This window comes from Cygnus atratus, chromosome 1 (genome assembly GCF_013377495.2).
Source record: "Cygnus atratus isolate AKBS03 ecotype Queensland, Australia chromosome 1, CAtr_DNAZoo_HiC_assembly, whole genome shotgun sequence".
Classification (NCBI taxonomy): domain Eukaryota; kingdom Metazoa; phylum Chordata; class Aves; order Anseriformes; family Anatidae; genus Cygnus; species Cygnus atratus.
In genome coordinates, this window is record NC_066362.1 from 90879889 (window position 1) to 90892571 (window position 12683).

At 51.5% G+C, this 12683-nt stretch overlaps 1 protein-coding gene across 18 annotated transcripts in view; it reads right to left on the bottom strand.

The window, feature by feature from the left end:
* Positions 1–11903, bottom strand: part of BBX (BBX high mobility group box domain containing) — a 138293-nt gene extending 126390 nt beyond the window's left edge. For 3 of the 18 annotated variants that reach the window (XM_050708475.1, XM_050708474.1, XM_050708462.1), the window contains exons 1-2: positions 10920–11029; positions 9087–9159 (exon numbers count right to left, since the gene is read on the bottom strand). Coding sequence is in view for 1 of the 18 variants with exons in the window: in XM_050708488.1 (XP_050564445.1) it covers positions 9087–9159; positions 11787–11902 (189 nt within the window). In the remaining 17 variants the exon portion in view is untranslated. Of the gene's footprint in view, positions 1–9086; positions 9160–10455; positions 10561–10919; positions 11037–11284; positions 11469–11786 lie in introns of those variants that run through there. The other 15 variants (XM_050708512.1, XM_050708501.1, XM_035540277.2 and 12 more) reach the window with 12 other exon arrangements.
* Positions 11904–12683: the final 780 nt, after the last annotated feature.

The window sequence follows — 12683 nt, forward strand, 5'->3', positions numbered from 1 at the left end:
CACTTTGTTTAAAACATTACGTGCAAACACTATTTGCATTAACTTGTGCGTGTGCACACGTGTGTGCTTGTGCATGTGTGTTACCTTAACAAACAGGACTCAAAGGCCACAATTTAAGAGAAGTATGATTTGTCACATCCTAAAGGAAAACTTTCTAACAGTTGCAAACTAAATAAATGCATGTAAGCCATGCAATCATTTAGAAAATGTGCGTGCATACACTGCAGCCTCTGAACTAACAAAAAAGAAGTGCCAAATTTAGTGTAAAGGCTATATTTAGCAACGCATTTTAACGGTCGTCTACCAATAGAGATTGCCTCTGAGAAAACAAATACAAAAATACCAAAGCAAAACGAGATTAAAAGCACCGATTTAAACCCAGCGCTTACTGACTACGGCCATGATTTAAATCGATTCAATAGAGAGAACTGGAATGCCAAGGCACCGCGTCGGCAAGGCTACGCATGCACCCAGGGGCTCACAAAAGCCAGGAAAATTGGGTGCAAAAATCTCCCCGCTTTCACTCTGCCTGCCCTGAGCAGGGCTGAAGCAGAGCGTCAGTATCTGCAAAGTCTGACAGTGCTCCAAAAAGCACCGTGATTTTCTGCAGGATCCTTGGCGGAGAGCAGGTACTGTCCTTGCTGGGAGACTGGAGCTGCACGGGGACGTCTGCGACAACCACCTCACCTCCCCTGCGCCTTTCCTCGCTGTCCATCTCCCTTAACGAAGAGCGACAATAAACTCCGCAGGCAGCCCCGTGGGACCAGCCAGGGCCGCACGCAGGAACCACATCGCCGTGGCACAGAGAGCAGCAGCACAGCCCTCGGACAAGACAAAGCCTGCCTGCTCTTCGCAGCAGCACCAGCATCCTCGTGCCCCGTGGGCTGGTGACACCGCCGGGAGTCCGCTGCCACGTGTGGATACATAACCAGTGTCCTCCGTACGTGTCTCTCCGAGGGGCAGGATCTTCCAATGCTGCTTACAAACCAGGAAGACCTGCCGGGTGTTTGGAGCTCCCACCTGAACGACTGGGCAGCCTGCAGGAGCGGTGATGCACGTGGAGATGGCAAAGTCCATGGCCGCACATCCAGGCTCCTCTGACAGCTTCCTCTGGATGAAACCAATCGTCCAAGCCCTGCGAGGGCTCTTGCAGCGCCAGGTTTTGCCCAGAAAAGCTTTTAGCCATCAAAATTATTCCATGCAAGCACCTGGTGCTCTGCAACAATGCAGAGGCAGGCACATAGAGGTGCAAGGAAAATACTGAGTTAATGCCAAGGTGAACAGCCGAGGACAGTTTTCCTCTGACACACGTGCAGGCAGCTCTCTTTTGGGTTAACGGGAAAGGGACACATTTAACCAACAGTTCCATGTAGCCGTCCATGCTTTACTTCCCTTATTTAAGGTTTTCTATACTGATAAATAAAATTGAAGACTTCCTCCCCTTGCTCTGGTTCTGACGCTTGTGCTCTTTATTTAGTCCAACAGCCTTCAGCGAGGGGCACAGCAACTCCTGTTTACTCTGTAGGCACTGGAACACCTTTTCAATCAAAGGAACGGAGGGTGCAAATCGTGAATAGTTACCTGCTTTCATGTATTTGCTACCAGCTTTGTCACTCTTCATTTTGCAGACACCAAATTTCCCCATATAAACACCTCTGTTTCTCCAAAAGCAGCTGGAAATTAATGATGCTATTTTTATTTTCTTATTAATTCCTATGCCATAGTTCTATAATCAGTGCCGGATCATGCTGCAGTTTTGCATACTTGTTTCAAAATGCATTACGAGCCCTTGATGACTGATGTTTAGCACAATGTATGGGAGAGTATCCCAAACAAATTAGAGGGAAGAAATACAAATAGAGACATTTTACTTAAAGAAAAAAAGAATTATCTGATGTCCAAACAAAAAGTAAGAACTGCAACTCTCAAGTTTGTGGCAGAGCATTCACCGATTTCAAGAACTGAGCCAGGCGGGCAGTTGGTACTACAAAACATGAACTCTGGGTACACAGAAACCTTTTGCAACACTACTTCTTTCCCAATCTATACTCCTCGGCCATTGATTTGCAATGCATCAAAACGCTTTCCTTGCTGAGCCACACAACAGAGTCGGGAAGCAAACACACTCGCACAGTAACTGCACACTTCCCAGAAGAGGTACATCTACCAAACGGTGCTCTCACACTCCAGGCTCTTCCACCCCTTTCTCACTTGCAGAACTCTGCTCATTTCAGCGCTGCCTCTCTTCCCAGCCCTTCCTCTGCTGCTCACCGCCAGGCAGGGACTGCCCGTAAGCTTGTGCACTGATTACTGAGTGCACTGGGTGCATGACCCTGGCAGGACTATCTGCACATCAATAATTAAGAATAATGCGAAATCTCCAGCTTTCCCGAGGAATTGCAGGCTACCAGCAACCTCAGGCAGATCTGTGAAGGGGTGCACGTTGCTGATACAGCTCTGCTTCTGGCTTTTGGTTCAGGAATCCAGTTGCACAGGTGTAGCTGCGGGACTAAGGACAAGACGCCCAGACATCCCCATACTTTACCCCATAAGGAAACAATAATGAAATAGCAGCATGATGTGGCTCACTATAGATGTGCTATAGCTCAAAGGAAACTTGTGGAAAACAAATCAAACATGACCAACTACAAAAGCGCCCTTTTCATCGGCCTGGCAAAGCAAACAACAAAACAACAACAAAAAAAAGCAACTTCCTCTTAACTTTCACGGGTGGGTTTTGATGCAGAATATCCCAATGTTTCAGCTCTGCTGACTTTTGTGGAGTTATTTCACACTGAAAAAAAATGAAAAGAGATAAATCAAATTTTCCCTCACTCCCTCCTTTCTCTACCAAGGTTTTCTTTATCAAACTTCACTTCCAAATCTCTCATGATGTCATACTCTTAAATATTGCTTTGACGACCACAAGATAACACATTTTGTCACACACTGAAACAAAAACCTAGGATAATTTGTTTCATAAAAGTCAGAAGACTTACTATACTACTGTAAAAGCCAATCCCAACTATTACCACATGATGTGCCATGCCTCACCTGCTCCCAAGAGCTCTCGCTAGCGCTGTCAGATAACTCCTGTCTGTGTAGGACGTGGGTACAAATGGGGAAAAAAAGAAAGAAGAGGAAAAAAGAAGAAAGATGACTTCTGACAACGCACATGCTTAAAAATCCTTACATAACTGGCAGAAAAAGACATAATGGGGAAATAACTGAAAGGTATGGGTTCGAAGCCATCAGCCAAGCAGCAGTGAAGTACACTGAGCAGTCCCCCTCCTGCTAACGGGGCTGCTCAGCCCCACAGCGCAATCACCAAGACATGGTCCAGCCCAACAGCGGCCCTGCAGCAGGTTTAAGCTTCCCTCACTTGAATCCTGCCATGGGCCAACTCATCTGTCATCAGCACTGACAAGGAAACAGCCTTCAACGTGTGCGCCTGGTCCTGGAAAAGTCCCTCCCGAGAACACGGATGGCAGAAACCTTCCTGGTGCTACCCCGACATGGGGAGAAAGGAGAACAACTCCACGGCAGGGCACAGTGTCAGCGTGGTTGCACAGTGTCTCTGAGCAGGCTCCCCAGCAGTTTGCTACGTATGTATTGCCTTCAGAAAAAAGAGACAAAAAGCAGACATAGCACCTTGCCACTTCCCCTCAACCAGCAGGGGAAGGTGAAGACAGGATTTGTTAAGCTTCTTGTCAAGAGAGGTTCCACCTGAATTAAGTCCTGTGGATCCCGTGTTGCAGAAGTCCGCTGAATCTCTTTCAGTTTTGCTGAAGGAGACCCTCAGTACCAAGAAGGGTCAGTAAAATGCCGTTTCTTACTTGCAGCGATTTCCATGTTTTCTAAAATCTCTTACATTGAAACACCCGGGTGGAAGACTGACGATAAAAATTCCACGCTTCCTAAGCAAGTGATTTCCTTAGTGTAGTTTCACCATATCCAGTTAACTTCCTTTCCCCTCGCTAAAAATTGAAATTTTGTTGTACTAGCTTTCTTTGTACACAGAGATGCCTGAAGCTAGTTTATTTTCACATGCTGAATTGTCCATGCTTATAAGGACTTGCTATTACATTATGCATTTGTGTCCTACAAAGGAAAAGGCAGGAACACTGGAGAGTGTCAAAACCATGCTTTTCCTCTTTGTTGATCCATCTTTTATGCAATCACATCTATAAATACTAAAAATAATAAAACACTGCTACCATTGTGAGAATACTACAATTAGGTCTATACTTGTGCACCAAGTGAAGTTTGCTTTCCTCTTCAAATAAGAGCTCTATTTTAAAATCAAAGCCAACTCACATTCACAGTAGTGAAACACTTGTTTTCAGCAAATCTTAAAATCTTACAGCATGAAATGTGTTTACTGGGTTTAGAAATAAGAGTTTAAATTGGTAGCTTACCCCATTTATCAAAATATGGCCAGAGTGCCAGAGCAGCCTCTTCTGTCAATTGCATGTTCCATAAAAAAGTTAATTGTGACTCAGCATTAGATTATGAATATTGATCTAATTATAAAGAACCATTCAGACCAATGCATATTTAAAGAAATTTCCCCATGAAAAACAATACCTTATATTACAAAATTAACACAGAGAAGTTAGCATTAAATAGTGTAATATACACAACGGCTTAAATACCACATTAAGTGGCAAAAACTCTAAGTAAGCTTTCCTCCTACTTTACTCTCTTTCTACTTTAGGCCTTCCTGTCAACAAATATCACTGAATTGAAAGTTAGCAACTTCACACTACTCTGATCTTTTCTTTTTTTAAAGTAGCATTATGAAGGAAGTTGAATTAACAAGAGATGCCCAACTGGCAGAGAATCCAGTGACACTACTCACTTGTCAAGACAAGCATTTACTAGGAAAGGTTCAGAGGTAACATGCACCAAGGGAAAGGACACGACTAAGGAGTCAGATGTGGATATTACTGCATTCCCTGCTCACGCTAACCTGCGAAGTGACTGGAGGCAAACCTCTGCTGCTTCACTGTTTGGAATCTCGGATGGCTAAAACAGGGATAAAAGTGATTGTTCCGTGTTTTGGGGTGTATGATTGCAGTATGGCTTATGCGCTTTGCCAGACAGGACGCAAGCACATGAACAAGGCAATGCCTACAACTGCCAGTTATTAACAATATCGTTCAGAGATGAATGCCTGATTTATTTATTTATTTTAAAGCAGTGCAGTTAAACAGCAGGCCATCAATCCATTCCTAAAACCTGCGTAACCCTTACGCTGGTTCAGGTCTTGCCCCTTCTGAAATCTGTCAAGAAGAGTGACAGCTGTGGGAGTCTTTTGTGAAATTCACATGCAGCCACTAGTACCAGACTCAGCACGCTGCTCTCAGATAGAAACAGGGCACTATCACCAATCTTAAAAAAAATAAATTAAAAATTAGCAGTAGTAGTGAAAAAAACAGAAGTCAGTTCTACTGATCTCTTGAAGTAAATCAGAACAAAAAAACTTTTGACAATGACACCGCTAGAATGAGGGGGGAAAAGGAATGAAGATAATACTACAGAAGAAAGTTGACTTTTTAACTGTTTTTTTCCTCAAGAAGCATTTTGAAATACATATGACTATTACGTCAAGCCAGCTTTACAGACTCCTAAGTAATAAAGAAAGCATAAATTGTTACAGCAAGGCAAAGCACTATCCATACTGCTTTAAAACAAACCTAATTCACTCAGGTAAACTGTTCCCATATATGGGCACCATATGATTTAATGATACAGGGAAGTATCATCAGTCTCCATTTGCAGGTGGAGAAGGGACATATGGCTGAGTTTCCAAGAGTAAACTCTGACCCTGGAAGCCTCCAGCTGCCCTCGGCAGTGCCGCTGGCTCCACCGGCAGCTGCAGCAGGCCACCCTCGTGCAAGGCACAGGCGCTGAGTTGGGTCCAAAATTTGGAAGGCAGCCTCTGGTTTTAACTAAATCACTTGCCAGAGGTGACAAGAGACGGTCTGTGGCAGTCCAAAATTAAGACTAGCGTTTCAGTTCGGTTCCAGCTTTTATCTGTAGCATCTTCCTCCATCTGGGAGCCACCAGACTCACATAAACTTGAAGTCCTGAACAGCATACGTGCACCGTACTGTCCAAAGAGAGGCAGCATGTCACCCCACAGCTGCCTGAACGTCACTGCAGGTGTGTTTACAGCCTTCACACTACAGCAGAGCCTCCATGCGAGCGTGCAAACACCTCGCCCACCTCACCTGCTTGCTCCCCACTGCCACCTGTGATGGAAGAGTACCTATCCCCAATCCACTTGCTCAGTTTCCTTCCTGCATAACACTCTGCTACAAGCCCCGTGCCAGGACGTCGCATATCCTCAGCCCACAGACCACGAGCAACAGCAGCCTGGAGTTAACTTTCAGTTCTGAATGGGAGCAATCGTTTAGCCAATTTAACAAGATGTGCCATGTGTTTCAATACGTTCACGTGCTTATAGGATCTCAAGCCATGGACCCACTAATTTATGAACAAAGTGCGTTACAATTGTTCTGGGTGAAACAGCAATGTAAATGCATAGTTACCTCCGATATTTTATGTGGAGAACGTGACATTCAATATCTCTAATTATACACACAACAACTATGAAAGAGAAAAGTTTCTCTCCCTTGAATGGGAAAATAAACATGGACAAATTCCTCTCACCATCACTCCTACACTCCTTTCCTAAAGGAAACTCCTGCTGAAACCAAGAGAAGTCCTGCAGGTGCTGGATTTACAGTGAGCAGCCCCCAAGAACTCAAAAGCATCCCAGGCAAGTTTCTTAAGTGTTTGAAGTTACCCCAACACTAAAACCTACATAAGAGTTCCCTAAATTGTGTGTCTGCTTTGAAACAGTTATCAGCTTGCAATGCTGGGAGGAAGGGTAGCGTGCAACAAACTTTTGAGGCCGTGGCCAATTTTTGAACTGTTCACATGGCCCCTTCCTAAGGGAATCTCCCCCTTTCAGGCTGCAACACACCTGGTGCCTGTTACCCAAGTCCAGAATCCAGCCGTCTTGTGTACGTCAAGGCTGACTTACTAAACTCCCTTCACAAATAGCTACTTTACTGCGAACTGTGTAATAAAACAAGTCTTCACTTTTCCCAAAATAAGAGCTTCCTACAGTAAATGGAAGTTTCTAGTTGTGGACAAATCTAATGAAAACTCTGCTCACCCCTTAAATAGCCACGTTATTTTTATTACGTTTAAGCTATGAGGAAATGTACTTCTCAGCTTCCTCTAAAGCTTCTGTTGTGACTTTTTCTTCAAAAAGGTACTCTACCCTTCTCTTCTTTGCCATTTGTTCATGACAGCTCAATATTAGGCATGAGCTACATTTAGCACTGTGCACAAAACTGAGGTCCGCTCCTCTTAGAAGCTGTAGGGAGATTATGACCACTGCTTCATTTCTAGGATTAAAGTCCCATGCATCCAAAAGGCTCCATCACACAAAGGCTGAAGCCACTACATGGCGGAATGACTGAAGAGACTACCTGAAGCAAGGTCCACAAGGTGTTCTTGCTCGGTACCTTTTGCTACTACTCCAAATAAAGACAGAAATCCTTGACACTTACAGCCCTCTAATCTAACTCTTACCGGAAAACGCAGAAAATTACATCCAAAAATCAGCGCATTCGAATTCAGCTCTGAACAACAGTTTGAAGCCTATCAGCCAGTTTTTGAATTTCCCAATGTGTTCCTACTTTGTCAAAATTGTTGCATCAATTACTCTAGCCTGAACATGATCCTTGTCAGCAATGCTATAAACCAGAAAGCAATACTCTCCTATGCAACCAGTCTGTCATAAAGAATTTCAGTAATTTAATTTGCTGTTTATAGCCTCAGACCTACACATACCAACCTCGCTGCCCATAAAATCTGGAAAATTGAAATTTGGGTGCAATTCTCCAGGAGATGGAGAACAGGCAGAACCCTCCCTTTGAGCCACCTCTGCACAGCAGTTATCCCAGCCTTAGGAATAGGCTTGAGGCCACAATATCGCAGAAGAACAGCTGCTCCCAACGGGCTCCTTCGAGCCAGCATGTTTGGGACCATCACTTATCCTATGTCTCCTACACACTGACTGGAAAAGGTCAGGAGAACGTTATTAATCATTCACATTTATGAGGGCTAAGCTTACTCCAAATACACATCTTGTCTTGTTTTCAACTACATATACCAAACTACCAGGAAAAAAAAAAAGATATATTTATTGCCTCCCACTTCCCCATTTCGGGCCTAAAGCAGTTCAGTGCCACCACGGGTGCCTGTAGGAAAAGCGCTCCACGTGACACTCACTTTATGCCATCGATAAATGCAACCCCTCAAAATTACAGTCTCCCGTTTAGATTACCATGTCCACTTCGGTTTAAAAAGTGCCAAACTCTTCAGAAGGCATCAAAAGTTTTCCACAGCATACAGACAGAAGAAGCAGCTGTGCGCTGGAAAGCTTAGGAGAACTGGTAAGTCAGTCACTAGGATTTGTCTTTCAGACTGATAGGTACCTGCATTAATCAATGCCAAAAGAAAAAACGGTAATGCAGAAAGAGTACGGATGGAATTCTAATTAACTCTGTTTACGTGTGAAAACTGAACCAACTCCTGTTGTAGTCGTACTGCGGTGACGTTGAACTTCTCACTGATTCTCGACCTCTAGAGATTTCTCATGATCTGTTCTAATTGTTGATTTCTCCCGTGTTTTCTCCCCACCAGTGAATTTGAACAGGACTTCACATTCTCAGCACGTTTCTGACCTCCGCATCGCACTTTGCATATTTTAACGTTACTTTGGCTTGAAACTTTAGCCCCAAGTCAATTAACTGATCATCTTTACAAAGCGAGGTCTAAAGAAAGAGGAGGAGAGAAAGAAGAGAGAAGAAGCAAGGGGAGATCCAAGTAGGTACAGCCCGTTCATCCTGGGGTGACCCAGACCAACTTTGCAGCCTAGCAACTGCTCTGAGTGCCCTGAGCAGAGGTGCTTCTTGAGGTGGCCGGACCCAAAGGAGCATCCCGCAGGCATAACGCGGCGGTGAGAGGAGCCCCGTCTTACCGAGCACAGCCTGAGTACTCACCCAAGAAGGCAAATGGAAATTACAGCCAGACGAAGATGAAGCTGTCTCAACGCCTTCGTCATGTGATAGTGACCTATAAAGTACCAAACAGAGGCACACCGTCAGCACGCCGCGGCTCCACAGCATCGCAGCCCAGCGCGGGGCGAGACCCCGCCGCTCGAGGCCAGCCCTCGCCGAGCCCCCACGCCACCCGGGCCCCCCTGGATGACCCTGGGGGAGGGTTGTGCGTGAGGGGAGGCGGACAAAAGGGGTGTGCGTGAGGGGGGACACACGGGGGGCACGAACAAAAGAGGCGCCGCTGCCGCGGGTGGGCCCGGCGCCGCCGCGGCCGCGGGTTCGAGTCCCGGCGAGGGCCCCGCGGCCCGGCGGGGGGGCACCGGCAGGGCGCTGGGCCCCAGGCCGCCGCCGCCGCCGCCCGTGCGAAGTGCAGGGCCACCGGCATCCGGGCTGCGGGGTGGGGAGGGAAGGAAAGGTATTAAACATGGAGAGAGCCCGCCGCTCCCGGCAGGGTCTCTCTCTCTGTCTCTCTCTCTCTCTCTCACACACACACACACGCATACACACGCACACACACGCACGCCCCTCGGCGGCGGCGGCGCCCCCAGCCCGCTGCCGGTCAGCATCAAGTTTGCGCCTTAGTTGCAAAATGTCGATCCCGGCGGCTGACAAGACCCGGGGAGGAGAGGGGGAGAGCCAGAGAGTGCGGGAGGCAGAGGAGAGGCGAGAGAGAGTCCATCTTGCTTTGAGGGGGGAGGCGAGGAGCAGCGAGGCGCCGCACCAACCTCACCCTCCCGGGGGGGAAACTCTGCCGGGGGCGGCCGGGCGGGGACGGGCCGCGGGGGGCTCCCCCCGGACCCCCGTCGCCGCCCTCCCGGTGGGCTCCGGCCGGCGGCCGCCTCCCTCCCCGCTGCTCCCCTCCTCCTCCCCGCGGGCCCGGGCCATCATCCCGCTGCCACCGGCGAGGAGGAGGAAGAGGAGGAGGAGGAGGAGGAGGAGGAGGAGGAGGCGGCGGTGCCGGGGGAGCCACACGGGTGCCGGGGGAGCCGCACGGGCGCCGGGCCCCCCCGCTCTCCCCTCCGCGGGACCGGGACGTGTCACCGGCAGGACGGGCAATGGTTTCGGCGCCCCAGGCCCGAGTGACCACCGCCGGCCTGGCGGCCTCCCCTCCCGCACGCACTCGCTCACCTCCGAAAAAAGAAAAACAACAAAAAAACCACGCCAAAAACAACAACTTTTACAATGCCGGGGCCTCCCCCGGCGTAACAATAAATAATAAAAAAAAGTGGCGAATCCGCCCCCGGCGCGGTTAAACCCCCGCGGCCCTTCCCCTGGCAGCCCGCCGGTGCCCCTCGCATCGCTGCGTTTTTACCTCCCTGCCTGCCTGCCTGCCTCCCCCGGCGGCGGGCTGCTGCCGATATTTCCAACGCAAACCTGCTGCCGCACGGCGCCCGGGATTAACGCGGCTCCCTCCCTCCCTCCCTCCCTCCCTTCCTCCTCCTCCTCCTCCTCCTCCTCGCAAGCCTACCCCGGATCGGCTCTCCCCACGGCCATGCAAGTTTCATACATTGCAAATAAACCCGAGAGGAGGAAGAGCGAAGCGGCTGGCGGGGGTGGGGGGAGGAGGAGGAGGAGAAGCAGCAGCAGGAGGAGGAGGAGGAGGGCTGCTGCTTTCTGTAATTTACCAGCGACCCGATCTCGCAGCAGCGAATAACAGCCGCGCACCCATCCGGCTCCCGGCGGCGCCCGGAGCCCCCCCCCGAGGCGGCGGCCCCCTCCCCGGGGGGGCCCCCGCCAAGTTTTCTGTCATCGCGACCACCCAATGTCACAACTTACCTCCGCTGCGACGACTTGACGCAGGCCGAGGCCTGCCTGCCTCCCACCCTCCTCCTCCTCCTCCTCCCTCCCGGAGGCAGGCAGGCAGCCGGGCGGCTCTCCGCCCCAAACTTACCGACACCCCCCGGCCCCCCGGGGCCGCCCCCCGGGGCCGCCCCCCCGGGGGCTCCGCCGCTGCCTACCGGAAAACGCGGAGCCCAACTCCCGGCCGAGCCCGGCCGCTCTCCTTGTCCGGGTGGGCGCCGGGATCGCCCCCCCGACCGCGTCCCCCTCCCGGCGGCCGGATCGCGCCCCCCCCCCCGGCTCTCCCCGGCTCCGTTTCGGGGGTCTCCGCCCCCGTTGCCCCCCGCCCCGGCAGCCCGTACCGCTGGGCGCAGCCGCTCGCCCCTCGGGATGAAGTTTCGGTTCTGCCCGCCCGCCGCGATGTCCCCGGCAGGTCCCCCCGCGGCCGGGCACCGAGCGGCCGCCGATGGCTGGCCTTCCTCCTCCTCCTCCTCCTCCTCCTTCCCCTTCCTCCCCGCCGCTCTTGCCTCTCGGCGGCGGCGAGAGGTGCCTGCTTCCCAGCGCAGCCTGGCACTGGCTGGCCTACCCCTGCCTCCTCCCTGCGCTTCTCCCCTCGCTTTATTATTACTATTATTATTACTATTACTGCTATTTTTTAACGCGATGCACCGCGCTGCGACTCGCCCCCCCCCCCCCTCCGCGGCGCCCCTGCCCTCCCTGCCGGGCAGCCGCGCACCCACCCGTCCTCCCCTGCCCAAACTTTCCAACGCGGGCAGGGCTGAGGAGGGACGGCGGCAGGCAGCAGGACCGACCGCCGCCCGCCGCCGCCGAGCCCCCCCCGGCGCCCCCCGGCCAGGGGCTCACCTGGTCGGGGCTCGGGGCGCTCCCCGGCCCGGCGCACGGCGCTGCCCCCCCGGCTCGCAGCGCGGCTCCGCGCGGAGCCATGCAAGCCGGGCAGCGCCACAACACCCCCCCGCCATGTAAGGCGGCCCGCCATTGGCCGCCGCGCTGACGGACGGGCCCGGCAGCCATACAGCGGCGCCGTTACACCCGCGGCGCCCCGCCGGGGAGCCGCTGGCACACACACACACACACACACACACACACACACACTCTCACACTCACACTCACACACACTCGCGGTGCACACGCCGTGCACACACTCCTCGCCTCGCACGCCCGCTCACGGTCCCTCACACAAAGCTCGGCTCGGGTCTCTGTCCGTCCGTCTGTCCGTCCGTCCCGCAGCCGGAGCGTGAGGGCAGCCCGGGCGGGGAGAGCTCCCCTCAGGCTGCAGGAGCCGGGCACGACGCGAGCACGCCCCGCACCGCCACCGGCGTGCCCGTGAAGTTCACCGGGCTCCGGGCACAGGCATCACGAAACCTTCACTTCACGAGGCAGAAAACACGCCGCGTCCCCTCTCGTGGCGTGTGTGGAAGCGCCGCCGTCTGCGCCGCTGCCTCCGGGTGGGACTCGGACCTGAGGCTGCAGTTGGCATGACAGCAAGGGGCAGAAATACCGCTGAAACACGACTCGTTTCCTTCCACAATAAAGAGAAATCTCTCTCCCCCTTCGCGTATCCAACACTCCGAGGGTATTGCGGAGCTTATTCCACATATTCCCCGTCCTGAGCACTCTCCATTGGGCACGGCTGACTTCAGCATCCTCCCATTGTTTACTTCTTTTTCTCTTTACAGCAGAGCTATTTTAAATAACGTGGAATAATATTTCTAATGTCTGAATAAAGTGGTGGAGTAAAGC